The sequence below is a fragment of the Cuculus canorus genome, chromosome Z (assembly GCF_017976375.1).
Source record: "Cuculus canorus isolate bCucCan1 chromosome Z, bCucCan1.pri, whole genome shotgun sequence".
NCBI classification, from domain to species: Eukaryota; Metazoa; Chordata; class Aves; order Cuculiformes; family Cuculidae; genus Cuculus; species Cuculus canorus.
In genome coordinates, this window is record NC_071441.1 from 55,456,992 (window position 1) to 55,480,924 (window position 23,933).

General features: G+C 48.8%; 2 protein-coding genes across 2 annotated transcripts; one reads left to right on the forward strand and one right to left on the reverse strand.

Annotated features, from left to right (window-relative positions):
* The first annotated feature begins 4,020 nt into the window (after nucleotides 1-4,020).
* Nucleotides 4,021-5,595, forward strand: EMC4 (ER membrane protein complex subunit 4). Its single transcript, XM_054054602.1, has 5 exons — nucleotides 4,021-4,178; nucleotides 4,261-4,360; nucleotides 4,495-4,648; nucleotides 5,238-5,398; nucleotides 5,519-5,595. The coding sequence occupies exons 1-5, from the start codon at nucleotides 4,108-4,110 to the stop codon at nucleotides 5,552-5,554; spliced, it is 522 nt and encodes a 173-aa protein (XP_053910577.1). The 5' UTR covers nucleotides 4,021-4,107; the 3' UTR covers nucleotides 5,555-5,595.
* A 5,912-nt stretch (nucleotides 5,596-11,507) lies between these two features.
* On the reverse strand, nucleotides 11,508-12,476 carry TOMM5 (translocase of outer mitochondrial membrane 5). Its single transcript, XM_009562955.2, has 2 exons — nucleotides 12,284-12,476; nucleotides 11,508-12,020 (listed from the first exon to the last, which is right to left on the reverse strand). Exons 1-2 carry the CDS (start codon nucleotides 12,402-12,404, stop codon nucleotides 11,986-11,988), a joined length of 156 nt encoding a protein of 51 aa, XP_009561250.1. The 5' UTR covers nucleotides 12,405-12,476; the 3' UTR covers nucleotides 11,508-11,985.
* Between the last annotated feature and the right edge of the window lie 11,457 nt (nucleotides 12,477-23,933).

Below are 23,933 nucleotides of genomic sequence, written 5' to 3' on the forward strand. Positions count from 1 at the left end.
TTACTTTTTTCTTTTATTGCATTAATACTGTAGCTTCTTAAAATTCCCAGTTAGCTGTCTTTATTTTTTTAAATTGTTTTCTTGTCTGTTCTAAACCCCATTGCTTTCTAGATTTTCTTTCTATGTCTAGCTTTATCAAGCTGTCTATCCATAATTTTTAACATTTTCCCACCTGTTCTGTACTCTGTTGCTTTTACAATTTTTTAAATGTCTGCTTTTATCCAGTTCACTGTATTTATTTTTAATTATTTCTTGTCTGTTAGGTACTGTATTTATTTCTATGACTTTCAGTTTTCTTTCTATGACCTTTTTATTTGCTCCTCATATCAACAGACAAGGAGAAGGCTGAGGTACTCAACAACTTTTTTGCCTCAGTCTGAAACTGCCTTCCTCACCCCTCCTGGGTCAATGGACAACAAGATGGTGAGCTAGGGGGTAAAGCTTCTCTCACTGCAGAGGAGGATCAGGTTTGTGACCACCTGAGGAATCCGAACATATATAAGTCCATGAGATGAGATGCATCTCAGAGACCTGAGGGAATCGGCAGATGTGTTAGCCAAGCCACTCTCTATGAAATTTGAAAAATCATGGCAATCAGGAGAAGCCTCTGGTGACTGGAAGACGGGTGAAATTGTGCCCATCTTTAAAAAGGGTAGAAAAGATGACCCTGGGAAGTACCTCACCTCTATGCCTGTGAAGATATGGAACAAATCCTCCTAGAAGCTATGCTAAAGCACATGGAAGACATGGAGATGATTAATGGCAGCCTGCATAGCTTCACCAGGGGCAAATCTTGCATGACCAACTTAGTGGCTTTCTATGAGGGGGTAACCACAGCAGTGGACATGGATAAACCGACATATGTGATCTATCTGGACTTCTGTAAAGCCTTTGACAAGGTCCCCCACATTGTCCTTCTCTCTAAATTGGAGAGATATGGATTTGATGGGTGGATGGTTACGTGGATAAGAAGTTGGTTGGATGGTTATATTCAGAGAGTAGTGGTCAAAGGCTCGAAGTCCAGGTGGAGATCTGTGACAAGTGATGTCCCTCAGGGGTCCGTACTGGGACCGGTGTGTTCAATATCTTTATCAATGATATTGACAGTGAGATGGAGTGCACCCTCAGCAAGTTTGCGGATGACACCAAGCTGATTGGTGTAGTTGCCACACTGGAAGGACAGCTTGTCATCCAAAGGGACCTGGACAGGCTGGAGAAGTGGGACTGTGTGAACCTCATGAAGTTCAACAAGGCCAAGTGCAAGGTCCTACACCTGGGTCTGGGCATTCCATGGTTTCAATACACAATGGGGGATGATGTGATTGAGAGCAGCCCTGTGGAGAAGGATTTGGGGGTGCTGGTTGATGAGAAGCTCGCAGCCCAGAAAGGCAACCATGTCCTGGGCTGCATCAAAAGAAGTGTGGCCAGCAGGTCGAGGGAAGTGATTCTGCCCCTCTGTTCCTCTCCTGTGAGACCTCATCTGGAGCGTTGTGTCCATTTCTGGAATCCTCAACATAAGAAGGAGATGGAACTGTTGGAATGGGTTAAGAGGAGGGCTACAAAGATGATCCGAGGGCTGGAGTACCTCCCGTACCAGGACAGACTGAGAGAGTTGGTGTTGTTCAGCCTGGAGAAGAGAAGGGTCCAAGGAGATCTTAGAATGACCTTCCAGTACCTGCAGGGGGCTACAAGAAGGCTGGGGAGGCACTTTTTACAAAGGCTTATAGTGATAGGACTCAGGCTAGTGGGTATAAATTGGAGAGGGACAGATTTAGACTAGACATAAGGAGGAATTTCTTCACGATAAGAGTGGTGAGGCACTGGCACAGGTTGCCCAGGGAAACTATGGATGTTCCATCCCTGGAGGTATTCAAGGCCAGCTTGGATTGGGCCTTGGGCAGCCTGATCCCAAGTGAGACATGTGTCCCTGCCCATGGTGGGGGGTGTGTGGAACTATATGATCTTTAAGGTCCCTTCCAACCCAAACTATTCTATGATTCTACAAAGAAAACCTTCAAAACCTGGTCTTTTTTATTATACTGCTGATTGGCACAGCTAAGGAAGTTTTGCCTCTGTTAGCATTTACAGGTTCAAAACTATCAAAACCCGTATTTCTTGTGAGGCTGTGAATTACAAGACAGGAAAATGTACCAAAAGCTATACCAGCAGCTGTCTCATAAAATGTGCAGTGGAAGAGAGGGGGAGAATGACTCAGCTGGCACCTGTGCTAGGGTTTGTTATAATGGGCAGCCAATGCTTGTTGTCTAAAGGACTGCAGTGGTGCAAGTGGAGGACTTCATGGAATAGCATGAATCTCACCCAGAATCTCACTATTCCAGAAAATGTGAGCAAGTGCTTGCAGAACTCTCCTCTTGCACCCTGAGAATGAATTTCTGCCTTATCTGTGAACTGTAACATTTAGATGCTAGAATTGTGTTTGTTTTTTTTTAAAGTAAATAAGTGCAAAGCTTTTCCTGAGAGCAATTGATTTGCCCTCCCCTTCCTCACCAGGCATAGCAAAGAAGAGCTGTGACCCTTACCAGGGCACAGAGCAGTGAAGCAAGAACCAGAGGATGAGGTTGGCTCCAGATCACTGCAAAGCACAGTCTTGCTCCCTCAGAAGGACTCCAAACAAGAACTGATGACACAAATGTGCTCTTCTACAGACTAGGTTGATTTTCAAAGCAGAAAAACAGTTTTGTAGAATATTGTTACTGGGCAAAACATAGGAAGAAGGATGGTGTAGGGTCCTTGTTCCACTCCAGTCCAGGAGTAAACTACCCCAAGGATGGCCAGTTTATAAACAAACCAAGCACCGAAGAACAGTCTGTCCAGTTCACTAATAGAGCACTGACAAGAGGAGTCATCCCTGTGCCAACGGGAAACAAGACACTCTACAGAAAAGGAATAAAGTCAGTGACAGTTATAAGCCTTTAACCTGGAACAAAACCTTGTTTTCAGGCAAAAATGTTTTCAGGCTTTTTTTCCTGCTTTCAGCCTCATGGGGCTGTCTTATAAAACACGCACTAAGGAGGTTGCCTGAAATTTGCTTTTGTCAGTGCAATCAATTCTGAAGCAGGATATTCTTAATCCCTAGACTCTCAGATGTAAACCACCTATTCAGGCAGACCACACATAGTTTTCAAACCAGACAGTGTGCTCCGTAAATAAGGAAGTGTTCAAGCACTAATCAAAGCAGCGTTTAGACGGTAACACTACTGTTTGCAGTCACTGCCCCTCCCTCCTGAAGATGGGTGCACTGAGAAACGTTCAGTCCCACAGCAGAGGAATGTGATAGTGAAGGGGAAGAATGTTGTTAGAAAAGTATCAGCTACACAACTGCAAAGGCATCAGAATAGGACCAAAAGCTGACAAACAGAACAATATCAGCCAAAACAAACAGTAACCGAGCTCAAGAAATGGCTGGAATTGGATGCTTTCCTACCAAGGTTAGTCAGAATAGGGTATCTATCAACAAGACTCACTTCCTCATTATGCCCTCTCGCTGAGCTCATGTCTGTCCTTTGTTCCTGCTGTGGGACTGTCCCTGTTTCAACTAGTAAACAAACTAAACTCCTGTTACACTAACATTCTTTCTTACTGCAAGCTGGCCAAGATTTTATTCTCTTATTATTATTATTATTATTACTGTTTAAGTTAATTCATTCCCTTAGCTTAATGAGTTATTCCAAGAACTACCCCAAGAAATAAAAAGAAAAAAAAAACACAAACCCAAGAAATTTTTAAATAATCAAAATCACTCCCAAAAGAGTAAAGAATAAAAACACACAAGACACTAACCTCAAAAACTTTTGAGGAAGAAAGAAAACCCCAAAGGGGGAGAGTGAGAGAAGGCAGAAAAGGAGAGGTAAGCAGGACCGGGCAGCGGACGGAACCCTCGGCCCCGCGCCGCAGTTCCCGGGGGAAGCCGGCCCGGGCGAGGGGCATGGCGGTTGCTAGGGCGGTTGCTAGGCTGTTCGCTAGAGTGTTGCTAGGGCGCAGGTAGGGCTGCGCGGAGCTCCCGGCGTCGCCCTCATGTGATCACGCCCACGTGATCCCGTCACCCACGTGATCCTCACGTAACCCTGCCGGGCGATCTCTCCCAAGATGGCGGCGGCGGCGGTTCGGGGCCGGCGCTTCAAGTGGTCGCTGGAGCTGACGGCGGCGCCGGGCGGGCGGTGAGGCCCGGGGGGCGCTGGGGGGGGAAGCGCGGGTGCAGGGGCCTCCCCGGCCTCACCTGCTCCCCTCTGTGCCCCCCAGGCCCCGCGGAGCAGCCGAGAGCCGCGGGCCGGTGGGGTTCGCCGAGCGACAGCTAGGGGAGGGCAGCGTCCACGAGAGCGACAAAATTCTGATGGAGAAGGTGGGCGGGGGGACCCAAGGGAAGGGAGGGAAACTCCTCGGATCCCCGCGTCCGCTGTGCGGGGAACGGTCCCTGTCCCGCCAGCCTGGGTCCCGTTCGAGAGCGGTCCCACCATATCCCCTCTCTCCCCGCAGCGTTGCTGGGACGTGGCACTGGCGCCGCTGAAGCAGATCCCCATGAACCTGTTCATCATGTACATGGCTGGCAACACCATCTCTATCTTCCCCGCCATGATGGTCTGCATGATGGCCTGGCGGCCGCTGCAGGCCCTCATGTCCCTCTCTGCCAGTGAGTACAGCCTTGTGCTACAGCCCCGTGTGGGTGGTGGCTCCACGGGTGTCCCCACAGCCGTTGCCGGCCGCGCAATAGTTGCCCCACATAACTCTGGTGATCCGCTGCCCTGCATCTCCACTGGCACCAGTCATCCTGTCGGCCATCCCCGCATATCCCCACAGTCATCCTTACAACACCCCCGCTACAGGTGTCCCTCTGCAACAGTTGCACTCATGTAATCTGCTCCCCTGTGTCCCTAGAAGTGGTTCCTGTGACAGTCACCCCCTATATCCGTTGCCCAACACGGCCCTAACAGCTCTCTCCACATTGATTGTTTCCATGTATCCAATAACAGTCATCTCCACATCACTGTCTCCCACGCATCCCTCTACAGTTGGCCCTGTGGTACCGAGGTCCATGTCGGTCAGGCCTGCACCTCCCACACATCACCAACACAGGCATCCACCCCACGCCTCCCCTCTCCTTCCACCTGGAGCTCCCCTACAACTTACCACCATCATCACCTCGAGTCCTTCCCAGTGCCGGCTGTGTGGCATGTGGGTGACAGTGATAAGGCCCCTGTCGCACCTTCTCACTCCCACAGCACTGAAAGCGCTGGAGAGCTCAAGCAGGCGCGCACTGCAGGGGCTGGTGTTCCTGGTGGGCAATGGGCTGGGCCTGGCGCTGGCCCTCTACAAGTGCCAGGCCATGGGGCTGCTGCCCACCCGCCCCTCCGACTGGCTGGCCTTCGTTGCCCCTCCCCAGGTGCGCCCAGATGCTGGGGTCCCCCCGCCCCACACATGCTTGCCCCCCATGCCAGGGTTCTGCCTGGCCCCGATGCTGGGGTCCCCCTACTCACACCCTTTCTCTCTCTTCCCTCGGCAGCGGATGGAGTTGACTGGGGGCGGCCTGATCCTGTGACCCTGTGTGCCAACCCACCAATAAAGGCAATAGTAGGCTGATGGCCTTATTTTTGGGGGTCATTCTGAGGGTTTGGGGCCTCAGCCCCAGTAGGTACTGGACAGGTTGGAGCAAAAAACCTTTCTTGGTGGCAAGCAATGCTTGGGAGCAGTGGGGCCCATACTGGTCGTGGTGGGACTTGTACTGGGAGCACTGAAGCCTGTACTGGGAGTGCCTTGGGAGCCTTGGCATTCACACTGGGCATGCACTAGAGCTGCAGTCAGTGCCTCAGGGCCCATAGTGGGGGCACTAGGGGCTTTGGGGGTTTTACTGGAGCTGTGCTTGAAATCTCAGGGCCTGTACAGGGAGCCTTAGGATGCGTACTAGGAACACTGGGACCCTCAGGGTTCCTACTGGGAAGACAGACACTTGCGTACTAGGAACACTGGGGTTCTTCAGAGAGCTGCAGCCCAGGCTGGCACTGTACTGGGAACCACTGGGGCTCATACTAGGATCTTAATTGTAGCTCATGGTGGCATCATACTAGGGGCACTGGGGTCTGTACAGGGTTGAACAGCTGCAGCTCAGGCTGGATGTCATACTGAAGGCACTGGGCCCATACTGGGAGTGTTGGGGCCTTACTGGAATCCTATTTGAAGAGCTATGACCCAGACGGGCATTGTACTGGTAATGCTGGAGCTATATTGGAAACACTGGGCCTATACTGGAGTCATGCCTGGTGACCCGTGGCATAGGCTGGCATCATGCTGCAGGCACCGGTCCTTGTTGCGAAGGTACCCACGAAACAGCCCATCAGTTCCTGAAAACAATGAGGATTTACTTCGTGCTCCAACAAACAAAAGTAAACCACGTGTTTGGATGACAGTCCAGCATTGTTCATACACAACTGCCTTACAAATTCCGAAGTTTCACAAACAATCCTTCAGGAGGCTGACCGAAAATGTGCACACACACACTCACTGACTCACAAAAGGAAATCTTTCACTCAAGGGTACCCAGAAGACAGAATTGCTCACCCAAAGGGGTGAGGACTTGCTCAAGAGCATGTCCAGAAGAAGTAATGTCAGAAAGAAGAATGAGGGCGCTGAGTCCTGGGGACTGGTCTTTAGCAGGCCGTGATCTTCATCCGGTCCTCCTCAGGGCAGGTTGCACCTGCCACAGTTCTATGTGGGGATTGTATTCTGGGAGGTGTGGCCCAGGCTGGCATTGTACTGGGAGCACTGGAGCTTCTACTGGAACACTGGGCCCACACTGCGATCATGCTTGAAGACCTGTGGTTCAGGCTAGCATTATACTGGGAGCACTGGACCCGTATTGGGATGGTGGTGGGTGAGCGAGGGTGGTTGTCTGGTATTGTGCCATACTGGTGTGTTCAAGGACCAGGGGAATCTCTGTTGACACCCTCAAGCCTCTTATCCGCACCTCCAAAACCTCAGAAGTCTGACCCACAGTAAGGGCCTGAGCCACCGCTGCCTCCAAGTGCCCCATGCTGTCCCATAACTGACCCTAATTCTCCCAGCTGCCCTGTAACTGCCTTCAATTACCCCAAAGTGCCCCATAGTGTCCCCCAGTTTGCCTTCTAGCTGCTCAATAGACACCTTCCCTGCCTTATAACAACCCCAAATTCCCATCACTGCCCCATTTTTGCTTTTTGGTCCTGTTTTGCCTCACTTTAACCTGGGTTTGCTCTTTGCCCCATTTTGCACATTTTCACCCTGTTTCCTCCTATATATTCATGTTGCCAAACTTTTTCCTGGCTTCCTCACATTTTTCCCTGCTTTTGTCCCATTTGTGCCATTTTTTGCCTGTTCCCACCATTCTTGCCTCAACTCCCATAAGTGGCTAGGTTTGCCCGATGTTGCCCCATATTTGCCTTTTTTCCTTGGTTGTGATCTTTTTTTGCCCTGTTTGTGCCCTGTTTTCTCCCTCCTCTTTCCCAGTTTTGCCCATTTTTCCATTTCTTTTCTGTTTCCTATTCCTTCTCTTTCTCCCCAGTTCTTCCTTTTTCTTCATGGTTTTGCCCTATTTCCACCGTTTCTCTCCTTTCCCTCCATCCTCAAGCCTCCTAATGACTCAGTACAGCCCAGTCCCCCAGACCTCTGCCTTCCAGTATGGACCAGTGCTTCCCAGTGAGTCTCAGTATTGGCCAGAGCCTTATCCTGGTACATCCCACTGCCTCCCAGCACCCTGTACTGTTCTCCCAGTGCTTCCCAGTACACTCCAGTGCCTCCCAATGCCCTCCCAGGCCACCACAATCCTGCCAGTGGCACTCATAGGCTGGAGTTGCAGTGGGGAATGTCCTTCACTTCCATGATCGACACCTGCAATGGCACAGGGACAATGGCACCTCCAATTTCATTGGCAGGGACATATATGATGTCACACTCCATTAAGTCACCCCTGCCATGTCATGGTGTGTCACCACAGATAGTGTCCCACCTCCCCACCATGGGTAGGGGCACACAGCAGCCCTGGGTTCTGCCCCTTCCCCAGGTGGGATATTGTGTGATGTGTTATCATGCCCCATGACATCACCCCTGCCGTGGCCCACCATCATCTGACACTGTGTGCCCTGTGAGTGAATTTGGAGCCCTTGGTCCCTCCTCTCCCAGGTGTGTCACATGATGACATTGATGTGACCTGGCACAGCATCTGCTCCATCATCTGCGTCCGCTTGTGGGCATCTGCCCAGACTTTGCTATGAAGCTGCAGAAGGGGACGGCCGGGGGGTACCCCCAGGCTCCTGCACCCTGGTGCCACACACACCTGAGGGCAGGATTGAGACTCAGACCTGCAAGGTAAAATGAAGACGATATATGGAGGAGACAGCAGTGCAGACCTTTAGGACGAGTAAGAGAGATTTAGGACCTGTCAGGGGTAGCTGGCAGCTGCAGAGGGTGTTGTGAGACGGTACTTGTGTTGTGAGAAGAAACTTGACACAAAGAGTAGAAATAATGGAGAGAAGCAGAGAAGGAAGGGAAAATGCTTATGCTGCACATAATCCAGTAGCCATGGGAATGGAAGGGCCTGTACATCGCTGGAAAGATGCATGGCAGAAGGCAAGAATATTTGTAAGATGGAAGGATCAGTGGATCATAGAATCATAGAATCACTATGTTGGAAAAGACCACTAGGATCATGGAATCTGACCATTCCTATCAACAACTAAACCATGTCCCTGAGCACCCCATCTACCCATCTTTACCATACCTCCAGGGATAGTGACGCAACCACCTCCCTGGGCAGCCTCTGACAGTGCCCCATGACCCTTTCTGTGAAAAAGTTTTTCCTGATGTCCAGCCTGAATCTCCCATGGTGCAGCTTGAGGCCATTCCACCTTGTCTTGTCTCCTGTCACTTGGGAGAAGAGGCCAGCTCCCTCCTCGCTACAAACTCCTTTCAGGTAGTTGTAGAGAGCAATAAGGTCTCCCCTCAGCCTCTTCTTCTCAAGGCTAAAGAACTCCAGTTCCCTCAGCCGCTCCTCGTAAGACTTGGATAGCTGCGCCAGAATGCAAGTACCAATACTTGGGGGAGACAACGGGCAAATATAGAATAAGAACAGCACAGAAGGTAAAAGCCAGCTGTGGTGGTTGATGAGAAACTCGACATGAGCCAGCAACGTGTGCTCACAGCCCAGGCGGCCAACTGTATCCTGGGCTGCATCAAAAGAAGTGTGGCCAGCAGGGAGAGGGAGGTGATTCTCCCTTTAAGGAGTTGGGCTTGGAGTGGGCAGGTCTGACGCCAGGCTATGCGAGCCTGGGCCTTAGGCCATGAAGTGAGGGCTATAGATGGGATTTCTGACTGCAGCCTGACATCTCCTTTCTCCTTGGAGAAGAAACATGCAATTGCCTGGCATATCAGAAATCCACAGTCACACATTTCTTATCACCTCTTTTAATAAGGAGATGGCTTCCTCTCTCAATGTGCCTTAAAACAACTTCCTAGAAGAGTCTTCAACAGCTCAACACAACTGCTCTGAACCCACTCTTCAGCAAGCATATTTCTTTAGGATTAGAGGTATGCAGAACTGCGGACAGGTCAGCCGTGTTAAGCCTTGAGATGTGCTTGCAAGTGGATAGAAATGGGTGCTCTATACACAATTTTAAGGATATAGTCAAGTGAAATTGGCTTGCTAGAAACTGTCACATCCCTGTACTTCCTGAAGACTCTGCCATTGTGCCTCCCACCCTGCACAAAGGCCCAAAACCCAAAAAGGTGTCTATATCCCTTTCTCCAAAGCTGGGCAGAAGATAGGATGGCTGAGGATTCCGGCTGGCACAGGCACAGGCACAGTCAGACTCTTCTATGTATAGCATTAGTCCCACCACACAAGTTTTAACTTCCATGCAGTTACCCACTGCATTAATTTGTCAACTGGACAGTACAATCCCACGATTTATTCAATTGTACTTGTTCCATTTTACAAAGATACCTCAGTGAATGAGCTCAGGAATACCCTTGTTTTCATTCTTCAACAAAATTTAGTTTGTTTGCAGTGGGCATCCAAGGCTCCAGGGCCACTCCATCAGCTCTGCTAAGAAGTCTCCGAATTGTTGGTTATGCTTGCAAATTAATATTAAATACTGCAGCTTCCTAACCTGCACTTTCAACCCCTGCCTGTCTCAGGGATGGGTATTTGGGAACCTTCCTACAACACACCATGCCTCAAGCTCAGAGGCATGACACAGTCCTCGGTGCTCGTCTCCACTCCTCCCCTTCCAGTTTCAAACCTACATATAGATCAAGAGCAGGCAGGCTCAAGCTTGGAAGGGCAATAATTTCCAAGGATCAGTCTCTTTCCTTTGATGCCAGCCAACAATAGCCTGCCCCTCTGTCTACACTGACCTAATAATCTTTCATAGAACCATAGAATAGTTTGGATTGGAAGGGACCTTAAAGATCATCTAGTTCCAACTACCTTGCCATGGGCAGGGACATCCCACTAGATCAGGCTGCCCAAGGCCAACTTGGCCTTTCCTTCCCTGCTTTCACAGAAGACTGGAGATCACAAGATTTGGACAAGCACAGCACATATTCCGCCATGCTGCATACATGTCCTGCGCTCTCAGCCAAGGTTACAGCAAACAGGACATACTTCCTTCAGCTGCGTCAGCAAACAATAGGAAAGAGCAAGCAGTGCCTTTGCTGCAAGTGGCACCACAGGCACTCCTCTAGCACCTGTTGAAAATTATTCCAAGAGGTACAAGTCTTTCTGGAGATTTGTGAGCACCTAAGTATAACAAATTAAATCCTAATTTTAAGACTGAGGCAAACAGAGGATTAACCCAAAACGGCTGAACATCCAATTCCTGCTTTGGAAACTCAGTTCAGGGTCCAATAAGCATCAGCCTCAGAGGTTAAGAAATCCCTTTCAGAGAGAAAAACTGCAACCTTCACAAAGCAAGCTGCTTCTCTACAGAAATACTTCCTATTTTGACATTAGTGTGAGCAGTACGAGTTACGAATATTGCAGGTGGCCTAAAAGTAAACACTCCTGAATTACTAGAATACAGCAATTTGTCATGGCAATAAGAGCTCGATCCAAGATATGACAAAACACTCCAAGTACTGCCATGAGGACATAACAGACTTTGTGAAAAGTCTGCTGTGACTAAAATTCAGTTAGAAGTTCACAGAAGAAATATGGTATTGTTCCTGCTTCACTGCATAAATTCAAAATCCATAAGGTTCCAACCAAATGGGAAACTGGCACAAGTCTGCTGGATAAAGCTGAGCTGCCCTCCTCCCTTTTATTTCTGAGTCTTGACTACACATTTCACAGCTGAGGTACTACACATTTAGCAATGCGGAAGATGCATCATTGCCTTGTCTTTTTCACTCTCCTTTGCTTTAAATCAATCCAAGTTGATTTTAAATTGGAAGGGAGAGTGATCTTAAGACAAAAGACAGGGAAATAATACCAAGTGATCTCTAGTTTAAGTGATTATTAGTAAAAATAAATCACTACCAGAGTTACGCGACCAACTGCTTTTCCATTTATTTCAAATCAAACGGCTTGTGAACTGGACTCATGACAGACTTCACTTTTCACAGACGGGTTCAGTAAGTTTGACAGCCATAGCACGTGGCAGTTCAGAGGTAGCTGCATAACAAAGCAACTTGCTAGTGATGAACAATTTGTACAAAACAGAGATGGAATTTTTTTTAAACAGTACAAGAAATATTCAACCATAAAACACTACCCGACGATATGAAGAGAGTATCCCGTGCCCAGAATTCACCTGCAGGGACAACAGACAATATTCCCCACAGTCCCAGCTAGGCTATCACTCTCAGGTCAGATACGCTTAGGTGAAACATGTTAGAACCATTTGGTACTGGACATCTGCCTCTGGCACAACGTTTAATTAACAGAGGGAAAAGCAGCTACAGTCCATTTCATACTTTCATGTATCAAATCTTCTTCGGTGCTCATATACTGTCCAGCTTCTTCAGAATGAAAGGAGCTGAAGAGAGAAACAAAACAGCGTGAACTTAGCTGAAGAAAACCAAGAAGCGTGCACCGAGCGCGATGGAACCAACACACCCAGGGGGCGCGATACGACCCGCCGCCTCCCCCGCAGCCCCTCCCCTCCCTGCACAGCACCATTCACGGCGGGAATCGCGCTGCGGGCGGGCAGCGATCGCCCAAACACAGTCTGGGGGAAGGGAGGCTGCCCCAGGCACTCCCGCGTGGGGCAGCGCGGCCCTGCCCGGCCCGGGAACTTACTGATCCGCAGCAGCGCAACGTAGATGAGGAAGTTTCGGACGGAGGTGAGGACGTCGCGGCGCATCTTCCGCTTCATCTCCTCCGGGTCCATCTTCGGCCCCAGGCCCTCGATGCGGAACATCGCGCACAAGGACACGCGCGGCCTCCGGCGGACGGGTCACATGACGGGAAGGAGCCCGGGTCACGTGACAGCGGAGGCTCTTGGGGGATCACGGGATGGGACGCGGCGCATGCGTAGGCGTGGAAGCGGCTCTCGCAGGGGCGGTGGTTCCGTCCGATACCGGAAGAGGATGCGCTGCCTCAGCCTGAGGGGTTGCTGCTGGTACCTCCGTGAAGGCGCGAACACGAGAGGCCCTCGGCTGACCGTGCCCTATTGCCCCGCCACCAGCAGCGCGCGACTCCCGCTCTCGCCAGGCTATATCGCGACATTGGGGGCCTACAGGAAAGCTGGAGAGGGACTTTTCGTAAAGGCTTGTGTCGATAGGACCAGGAGGAACGGGTACAAACTGGAGAGGGGCAGATTTAGACTAGACGTTAGGAAGAATTTCTTCACCATGGGAGAGGTGAGGCCCTGACACAGGTTGCCCACGGAGGTTGTTGCTGCCCCATCCTTGGAGGTGTTCAAGGCCAGGCTGGATGGGACCTTGGGCAGCCTGCTCTAGTGAGATGTCCCTGCCCATGGCAGGAGGGTTGGAACTAGATGATCTTTACGGTCCCTTCCCACCCTAACTATTCTGTGATTTTATGATTCTGTGATCTCGTGGTGAAGAGAGTGGAACCAGGGAGCTGTGCCATCTGAGTCACTGCTCCTCTGCAGGGTTAAAAGCAGCCTGGAAGCTGCCTGGTGTGGGTGAAGTCAGAGAGGGGGCCTTTGTGCTGGCAGCGTTGCACGGAACAGGGGTTGTGATTAAGCGTAGCTGTCGTGGAGGAGAGTTGTGCAGACTTCCAGGTAGCTCTCTTCTCAGCCGGGTGCCTTCCCTCAGCAGGCACAGTAGGGAGCAGACAGAATGGCCTGATTCAAAGGACAAAGTTTCCAAGTCCCCTTGCTTTCTAACACTCCTCACCGAAGTGGGAGGCTAGGTGCAACTGGGCAAGGATTCCAAGATAGTAATTCAATAACAATTGGATAGTTGATATTAAGCATATAACCTTTATTAGCAGCGCAGGATGTGTGGGAGAATCAATCCTTCAAAAACACACATGCCAAGCAAGAAAACTGTCTTTTATATTACAGATCTATGCATATTCCTTTCATCACCTGAAAAGGTATTACATAGTCATTCCTTTTGGAAGAGTCATATGCACAGTCTGTTGAGGGTTTGAGGACCTCCTGCTGGGGTCCAAAGATGAAGGCTAGAAGTAAGGGGGTTGCAGCCCAGACTTTGAGGGAAAAAAAGTCCTTTTTCTGCTGGCATGGTAGTGTGGATTGCAGGCTTCTTTATCTCATCTTGCAGGATGCTTGGGATGCCTGTTCCTTGCACAGCTGGTCCCCATTTAGATATACATCCCTCAAGGCACATACCACTATGGGATATACAAGCTTAGACTATTGATATAGATCAAGACACAAGTTCAGACGTTTGTGATTCAGTCCCCTTTTAGAAAAAAAAAAACATTTCTCAAGGCACATTCCACTCTAAGACATACTGACTTAGATGGTTGCTATTGACCAATACACAAGCTTAAACATTTGCCACTTCAGCCCTACCTAGGAAGGCACAGAGATACCTTACAATGCCTGTTAACTCTGTTGCTAGTAACAGTGGGTGGAACATCTGTTAGCAACAAGGTTTCTGAATCATGTTCCCAAGGAGCTGGAGCTCAAGTCTGAGCAATGGGTAACAGATGCTTGTCTTGAAAATGGGAACGCACTGTACAGCTCTGTCTAGGGGCAATGCACACACGTGAAGAAGAGCCTGCTTTTGCAGATGACACTTAATGACACTTCGAAGCATGTCACAACACAACAGCCACAAGCTCGGCAGATCTGGCACATCATTACACCCTCTGCTGCAAACACCGCTGGCTTCCCAGTCTGCATAGTACTTCTGTGTGAGCTGTGCGTGAGAACACAGTCTTGAAGAGCAAACTAGACTTGATGTGCTTGATTGCTCAGCAGGGGTTATAGCCACAGCAGGCAGGAGCAGAGGTTGCCTGCCTGGCCCTTCTAAACTCTTCCCGGTGCCTTCATTCTGGGTAATCTGTGTGCAATGGACTTAATAAATACCTGCTAGTTTCTAACTGCAGTGAAGAATTTGTGTGTCTGTGAGTCAATGTGCATCTCACTCCCATTCCTTTCCTGAATCATGCACCATTATCTTTGGTACCACTGCTAATCTGCAGAGTTTGTTACTGCTTCAGCTACTAACTAACTTATCTGTGCTGCTTTGTTTAGTTAACAGGAGCCTTTACCCTGATGCAGAACCCCAACACGCAAGGTCTAGCACAAAGGCAGCCCCTGCTCCCAAACAAGTCCAGGGAGACTGTCGGAGGCCAGTGATATTTAAGCGGTACAAAAGACGGAGAAGGCAAGGGATCTTTGCTTTGGAAAGGCCCCTTGCCAATCACAAAGCCCTCTCTCTGGGAGCTGGAAGTCATGAGAAGCTGAGCAGTGGATAAGTTTTAGTCAAGATAGTGAATGACCATCAATGCTGACTTGAATTGCGCTGGTTTTTCAGGAATAGGAGCTTGTTCAGGCCTGGAACCAGGCTCACCCAGAGAATTGTATGCAGCGCTCAGTCCTCACTCTTGAGCTCTGGCTGTACCACACAGGCTTCAGGCAGCCAAGCCCTACATTTCCTGCCTATGGCAGGCAGCCGGCAATGCTTTCAGGAGCACTCTTCAAATGCCAGGAATGTTGTTGGAGATGGATATAGGCACTAGCAAGGCCTGGAGAGGACCAAGCAAGCAGCCAATGTCTTGTGGCTTTGCCCACATCTCCCACAAGAACACCTAGGTTCTGCAGCCCACCCTTCTCTCCCTGTGCTCCTCGGGATAAGGCAATTCACAGTAGGCAGATTAAAAAAAGCCATATTTCTCTCAGCTAAGCTGTGTATGACCTCAGGCAAAGCCAATTACAGCGTAGCTGCTTTCGGTATGCCGGTGATTAACAGGGCTAATTGCATCTTCCACTGCCTGGGGGAGCTTTTCTGCCTCTGTGCTACTTCAAGCGCCCTCCTTGGCTTTGCAAAAGATGGCCAAAGAGGAGTGTTCTCAAGCCACCCTACTCCAGCTCGGGGTTTTCACAGCACGTTTGCAGGACATTCAGTCCCCATCCTCAGTGCAAATAAAGGGGCAACCTCTTCTGGTCACAGAAGTTGTAAGACTGTGCTCCTGAGAGCTTTACAGCAAGACCCTGTAAGGCTTTTTGCTGAAGGAAAACAGAATAGAGCTACACAGATCGGCAGCTGATATAAACTAACCTTGTTCTTATTTTCCAGAAATTGCTTTGGTTTACTCGGTTTCATTCTGAATGGTGGGTTTCTCTGATCCTTGCTAGCAGAAAGAGACTGGCAGGTTCTAAGCCCATCTTTCCCAAAAAGCAAGGAATCTCATCCTGTATTTCAAAACTCTTGGTCCTCCCAGGCTTGGTTTGTATTTGAAAAGAAGTGATGCTGTATTCCCAAGCATTGTTCTGGAGAAGATAAAGGAACTTGGCAAATCTGGGCAAAGATGAATCAAAATGACACAGTATTGAAAAGAGACTGGACCATGGAGAAGACAAAAAAAAAAAAAAAGAAATACTTTTAAGGAGCTATGTGAGTAAGAAGGCAGACTTCACAGATAACTGTAGAGAAACTCTGGGGTTCTTCTGGGACAAGGCCTGCAGTTCCTCAGTAGCTGTGTCAGTAGCAGTACACAATGCCCAGTTTACCTAGGTAACAGCATTAGAAAAAAACTAACCTTACACACTCACACACCATGATACCAATGGGGAAAACATAGTTGGAAACCACTTGTTCCTTTGAGACGAAACTTGGACAGACAAAGGAAGTACAAGGATTGTGAAAAGGAGCAGGAAAAGAAGCAGTAGAAAGGCAGTAGAACAGTACAGAGATATTGTAATGAGTGCTGCATAGAGGAAGCAGCCAAGCAGAGTGGTGTGTGATCACCACTGCCGGAGCAAGTATGTTAAACCAAATGGGTTGTTTTGGGGAAACCATGCATATCAAACTCACTGTCCTGGTCAGGAGGATGAAGGGGAAGCCACATTGCTTTCCATAACAGACTTGAGAACACTTAGATGAATGGATTGTACTGACATTACCTTGTAGACATCTTCTAGGTGTGATAGCTTTGGCAGCTCCCTAGAACTTCCTAACAGAGTTTATAAACAGGTTCAGCTTCTTCTAGCATTGCTAAGAAAGGACTGACAAGGTAACACAGAATATGAATTTGCATTGGTTTACACGTCAGTCTAGCAAGGGAAAGAGTTCATTTCATGTGTCAACCAGTTAAGGTCCACATAAGCCAAGGCACATGTCAGGTACTGAAGGCAGGCATGGTCTGGCTGCCTTTTTACCCCAATGGCAAACCCACCAAGAAACAGGTCCAGGTGTAGGCATCCCACTTCGTGCACAATAAATAAACATTCCCTTGTGCCTGTGATTCAGATGACTTTCTTTGTGCCTGAGTGCGGAGCTTTGGTTCTGGCCATTGCAGTGGTTGGAAAACTGCAGAATCTAGGTGCAAAACTTGTTACGTGATCTACAGCCCAAGGAACAGAGACTCCAGGTGAAAGTGGCATGGCTGCATGCTGAGTGGGAATGCAGAGAAGAGGAGCTGTCTGGGCAGGGCTGCCCCGTGACCCAAGCTAGGACACACTACTGAAAATCCAGACTTCTTGCCCCAGGAGTTCTCTCTTTCCCGTGAAATGCTGGCACTAACACTGGGATAAGACACAGCTAGTGCAGAGGGCAGGCAAGACATAGTTCTCAGAAATTAGATCTGCCCTGATCACTCTTTTTGAGACCTCAGGCTGGTTTGTGACAGAAAGGAGCTCACCAAGATGGCTTGATCCTCCTCAGTGATGTTTTGTGAAGTGATCCTCCATACATTTTTCTGGGATCTTTCTCTGGAGCTGCTCCCACATCCTGGAGATGGCATATCAGCCAGCTGAAAGGACAGTATGCTTTCCCCTTAGGTAAGGAAGCATTAGCTAGCCCTCGCCCCTTCAGCATCTACTGTCAAGCTTTAGGGTAAGCTTTAGAGAAGTGCCAGAAACCTCCCCTTCTGGAGTGAGATCAGGATGTTTATCATTGATGCATACCAAAGGCATTTTAGAGGCCCAGGGGAAGCCTTGCAGGAGCACTAGAGGGAGGCAAAGTAAATAGTGCTGGAGCCTTGGTGCTTCCTACCATGTTGACCCTTTCAGCCCATCAAAATAATCAATATTGATACATACACTAATGGCAGTATTTGTCCTTATGCAAACAAAAAGACTTTGTCTGGCCAATAAATCTAATCTTGCCATTCTGTAGTCTGTCTATGGGCTCCACACAGGCAGTCAGGCTGTGCAAAGATACATTATCTGGGCTTCATCAAAACAGCTTGAAAAGCAAATTAATGTGATTGCCAATTCAAGTTGAAGTGACCATTCCAATCCACCCCATGGATGTCCTCCACCTTCTCAGGCCTGGTATAGAGGGTGATGCCATCTGTCCTAGTGCATGGGTGCACAAATAGCATGTACAGCCCTTGCTGCTGCAGTCTGATGCTCAGTGCATTAGCCTCCTAGTACCTTGCAGCCAGAGCACCCATACTCACCCCCTGCTGGTAGTTCAGCTGGACTAAAATCAGAATAGCTAAATATGAGATGTAGGTTGAGTCTAGGACAGATGCCTCCACTGAAGGCAGTGATGCACATGAGAAGATATGGGTATCTAAGCTAGGCTTAACCCACGCAGACTGTCTGAGTTAGGCTGCCTTAGGCTGGTTCATTTAACGCAAGGCAGGTCTCCCTCGTAAAGAAGAATGCTCTGGCAAACAGGACTGCCATGGCAGTATTGCCTCTGAAGCTTGGTCTGCCATTTCAGTCCACAGGCTGTTTTCTTTCGGGACAGTCTCTAGCAAACAGCATTCCTATTTATTTCCTTGGTTTTCCAGCCTGCATCTGCAAACTGGTGTGAAGTTCAGGAAACAAGACAAGGTTTGTTGTACAGCATTCTTCAAGTTTCCAGAGAGTTTGTCTAGTCAAGGGGTGCACAGCTAAATGCAGCTATTGTGCATTCTGTCTGGGGCAGCTGTACAGCAAGATCCTTGCTCACTCAGCAGTCACACTGTCCAGGTCTATGGTAACAGACACCCACGGTCTTCTGTCCTTTCATCTCCTCTCCTCAGTTCTGAGGAAGGTAACATCACGCTCGTCTTGCTGGAGAAGTCTTCAAGATAGACACCTGAATATACACAGTTAGAGCTCTGTCAAGTCAGAAGTCTTTTCCTTTCAACTAATTCAAGCCAGAAGCTCTGGCATGGATTGCAGCTGATGGCAGTGACTTAGGGCCAATAAAGTCAGCAGTGCCAATCACACCTTTCCAGCAGCACTCTTGGCGACTGTACAAGGGGGAAAACTCTCTGGCACACATAACTTCATTGAATGACAGACTTCAAAATGGAAACTGCATCTATTCCTTGTAACACTGTGCTGTAGCAGAGCTGTCACTGGATGGCTAATCAAAGGGTAAGCAAAATGGCAAGGAGCTTAAGCAGTGGAAGATTTGAAAAAATATATTGCACTGACCTCTTCTAGGCTCAAGGTAGGAGACTGCATGGATGCTAATGCAGGGGTACATTCAGATAGTACTACAGAGGAGAGCAACACCCTTAGCTGACACTAGGACTGTGGGAAAGATTTTATTTTTCTGCAGAACAAGTGACGAGGAACAAGGCAGCATTCAGGCCCACACGGTATCCAGGGGGTTATATAAGCTGGATGATAAAAAGGGGCAAACCCATACCAGAACAGTCACTCCAGCAATGTAAATTCACACAGGGCTGTTAAAACACAGAAGAACAAGGAACATGCCCTCACCTCTGCATTGCCGTGCACACTGTGAAAAGGCACAGCGGGGCCCAGGGAGGCACTGTGCGAGGAGATAGTGCAAACCACACAAATGACTGGATCCTGAGGGCACCTGGGGCAAGAAGGTCTCCCACTTCAAAGAAGTACTGTACTTCTCCATAGCTCCCTGATCCCCTTTGCTCTGAGTCTTACCTCACCAGCAGCCTCACCAGCTCACCTGCAAGAGGGGAACCTTGGGCAGAAGGACAGTTCCTAATGCATAGCAGGAAGAGAAGGAGCAGCAGGACAGCACTTACTTAGAGCACTGGTCTGGCCTTTGCCCTGAGATTCTTGCATGCTCACACCATGTCTGGACACCTGGGGCAGCATCTCAGGCATCAGACTGTGACAGAAAACCACAGGCTGGCTTTCTGAGATAGGATTTCCTTTACCATCAGAGGTCACAATTCCACCACTCATACCCAGGCCAACAGCCTGCCAGCCCTATCCCAGTGAACACAGCTTGGTGTATAAGGGCGTGGCTTTAGTCCACCTCTCTTTCCTCACTGCCTGCTTGGCCAACAGGTTAGTGCTCACACAGCAGAGCTGAGTTTGCTCCTCCAGAGGAAGCACATCTCAAACAAGGGGTTCTTCTGCTTCTCCTGTCACTGCTACATGCAAAACTCAGGCCACATCTGGCCTTTCTGTGAAAGCCTGAAGCTGTAACTGTTGTGACTGCTTCCCGAAGCTGAAAGGAGAATGGCACAGCAGCCTCAAGCTGCAGCACGGAGTGGGCTGGTGGTCATGCTTTGGTCTCCCCTGTCTGCTTCTCTCAAGACTGCTGTAACTGGCTGGCCAGCAAAGAAGGAATCATACAATCGTGGAATGGTTTGGGCTAGAAGGGACCTCAAAGCCCATCCAGTTCCAACCCCCTGCCATGAGCAGTGTCACCTCCCACTGGATCAGATTGCTCAAAGCCGCATCCAAACCGGCCTTGAACAGCTCCAGGGATGGGGCAGCCACAACTTCTCCGAGCAACCTATGTCAGTGCCTCACCATTTTCATGGTAAAACATTTCTTCCTAAGAACTAATCTAAATTTACCCTCTTTCAGCCTAAAACCATTGCCCCTCGTCCTGTCCCTGCACTCTCACATAAAAAGCCCCTCCCCATTTTTTCCTGTAGGTCCTTGAAGTACTGGAAGGCTGCTACAAGGTCTCCCTGGAGCCTTCTCTTCTCCATTCTGGACAATCACAACTCTCTCAGCTTGTTTTCATATGGGAGGTGCTCCAGCTTTCTGATCATTTCTGTGGCCTCCTCTGGACTCGCTCCAACAGATCCATTTTCTTCCTGTGCCTTGACTAAGCCTTTGACTGCTTCCTGTCATGGGAGGCTGAATCTGGCAGCCCAGGAGAGGTGAGCCTGGGTTGCACCCAAGCCCCGCCAAGAGCAAGGCTGAGTGGGTATCACCAGAAAGTGCATGGACACATATGCACGCCCTTACAGAACACAAGCACATGTACATACATGGACGGCCACACGCATTAACGCAGACATCCTAAGCACTCCCTCAAAGGCAGACAGCACAAGCAGCCTCAGCCTGCTCCCCCTTCTGCCCTGAGACCACCTTGAAAACACATGCACACTGTAGAGAGTCCCTCAGGAAAACCACTAGGAGTGGAGTTCAATGAGGTGTCAGGACTGACTGCACTGACCTGGTGAAGGGCATGTCCAGACAAGCATCTGGCCCAGAAAACCATGTATATGCTGCCAGCTCTTTTTATCCCCTTATCCTCCTGTTTTCACACGTTTGTTCTCCCCAAACCATGTTGATGCATGCGTTTCCCCATATTTGATTCCTCTCTTGCATATCCTGTAATAAGCCTCATGGGATCCTGAAATGCTCTCCCTCTTCACTCTGTAGTGCATCCCACTGTCAGTGACTTCTGTGTCTGTGAGGTGCTCAGGAGAGGGTAGGTGTCCCATACAGCTGAGCTCCCCTGGGAATGGGAGGAGCTGAGCAACAGCTCATGGCTCTGAGGGTGTCACTGGGGTTCACCTGCCACTTAGGGCTCTTCTTGTGTGTCCAGACCAGGTTTTTGGCACCAAAGTTAGCATTCCCAAGCTATGATCTTTCTTCTCTGAGAAGAAATACAGTGCTGAGTTTAATAAGCAGTATTAATTGACCAGTCATATTGGAATCTGCCTGATTCAGCCCATGTGAGGCCAGATAGTTTGAAATCACACATCAGTTCTCAATTCAGGTATTCTAGGGATGTCCCCCACACTCCAGGTCTGGTTTATTACCCTTCAGTTCTGTTCTTCTGTCGTGGTCTGAGACTATAACACAAAGGGCTTAGGGTACCCTGGCACTCCAAGTGAAGAAGTCTTTTCCTGCCGTTTCCTCCTAACTTTGGGAGGAGCAGCATATCGCCTTGCCAACAACTGGTCCTGCTGCTTATACAGCTGCACAAGATGCCACCCACCCCTCTGTGCTTCTTTGTATGCTCAGCTGGTGAAACCAGCCCTGAAAGTTTCATTCAGAGGCTAAAAAAAAAAAAAAAAAAAAAAAAAAAAAGCTAAAAAGCCTCAAGGCAAGTATTTCAGACTTGCCACTCATTTACCTATGATCTCGGACAGGGAGAGAAAGAACTAACAGGAAATTTGATACCCCCCAAAACTGTGACATAACCACAGCATGTTCTGCACATGTACTAGGTGGTAAAGCTTGATTTCTGGTATCTTCAAGAGGTTTAATGCACTGACCTTTATGCTGAAGGAAAACAGAAAGGCTACATAATTTGCATCATTTGTCTGTTTCACTTTAAGAAGCAACTGCTACTGAAAGGAGAATTAGAGCATGTAGCAGAACATGATGCCACCTGTCTGCACAGTTTGAGTGAGTTTGAATCTTCAGGAGAAATGTTTTCTGGTTGCTTACATCCTTATCAGAAGTGTTTCTCCTGTCACACTCTCTCCGCCTTGCCTTCTAGTACAGACAGAAAAATGTGGATTCCTTTTTGAGCTCTCTATTGTTGAAAAGTTCTCAAAGATGTAAGAAGGAAGACATAAGTTTCAAGGGCAAATTGTAGACTGTATAGTTTGGCTATCATTTACTTGAATGATTTGGCTTCATGGATTCATTTGTCCACTTAGCGCTGAGGAACCTGGAAGTGTTACCTTACAAACAGCTCAGTGAGGGGTGCCTGCATAGCAGGCTTTGAAGCTTCTCAGCACTGTCTCTTGGGCCAGTTTGTTAGCCACACTTAAGAAGCCAACTATTAGCATGTGTCAGGGTGGGCTGTAAACAGACAGGACATGCCCTTCTTAAGCATAGAGAGGCAGGCAGTCTACAGGAAAGATTCTGAGAGAGGCCCTGGCTCAACTTACAGTCTGTCCTGCCAGACAAGCCTTCCCACTGGGGACAAAGAGCTAGTGCTCACAGAGGGCTTAGATGGACACACGTCCTCTTCGTGAGCTCCATTCCTCTGGATGGACTTCAGTGCAACCACCTCTGCAACATGTCTTTCTCACCTTTTTTGACTTCTGAGATGCTCCGTCTCCCTCTGATCACACATGCCATGTTATATTTTAAGACAGTGTCATCAAAAGAAGGGTAGCCAGCAGGGCGGTGGAGGTGATTCTGCCTGTCTGCTGTGCTCTGGTGAGACCCCACCTGGAGCTCTCAGAAGCCCTGGAGCTCTCAGCACAAGAAAGATATGGATCTATGAAAGTGGGTCCAGAGGAGGGCCACAGAAACGATCAGAGGGCTGGAACACCTCTCCCATGAGAAAAGGCTGAGAGAGTTGGTGTTGTACAGCCTGGAGAAGACAAGGCTCTGGGGATGTCCTGTGGTGGCCTTTCAATACTTAAAGGGGGTTTACAAGAATGATGGGGATAGACTCGTTAATAGGGCATGTTGCAATAGGACAAAGAGTGATAGTTTTAAACTAAAAGAGGGTAGATTCAGATTAGATATAAGGAAGAAATTTTTTATGTTGAAGGTGGTGAGACACTGGGACTGGTTGTCTGGAGAGGTTGTGGATGCCCCATCCCTGAGAACATTCAAGGTCAGATTGGACTCTGAGCAACCTCATTGAGTTGAAGATGTCCCTGCTGGTTGCAAGAGGGTTGGACTAGATGACGTTTAAAGGTCCTTTCCAAACCATTCTACAAGTCTAAGGTAGTCTTGGTCACTCACATAATGTTCTATGACTTTTGATGGGTTAAACATCATCAGACAGCTGGGCTGGGCAGCACCAGCAAAGTGGCATGGCCACACAGACAGAGCTGAAGAATAAATGAGTGCCTTGTTTGTCTGCAGGTTTATCCTGCAGAAAAGCAGGCAGAATGTGAGGGAACTGGATCTGCTTCTGCACAGCTCATGGAACCAAAAACCTGCAGCACAAAGGCACTCAAACAAGGCCAGGTAGCCCCACCACATCCAGATAGAGGTACTTGGAGACAGGACTTACTAATCCCCTAAGTTCAATTTTTCAGATATGTGAAATGTGAAGGTTTTTTTCTTCTTCATGAAATCTTAGTCATTCTTCTTCAGCAAACGTAGCTTTCTGGATCCTTAAGCCTGGCAATTTCCGAGCAATTATCTGGATCATGGGACATGGAGATGGGTTCACAGGTTCAGCTCATG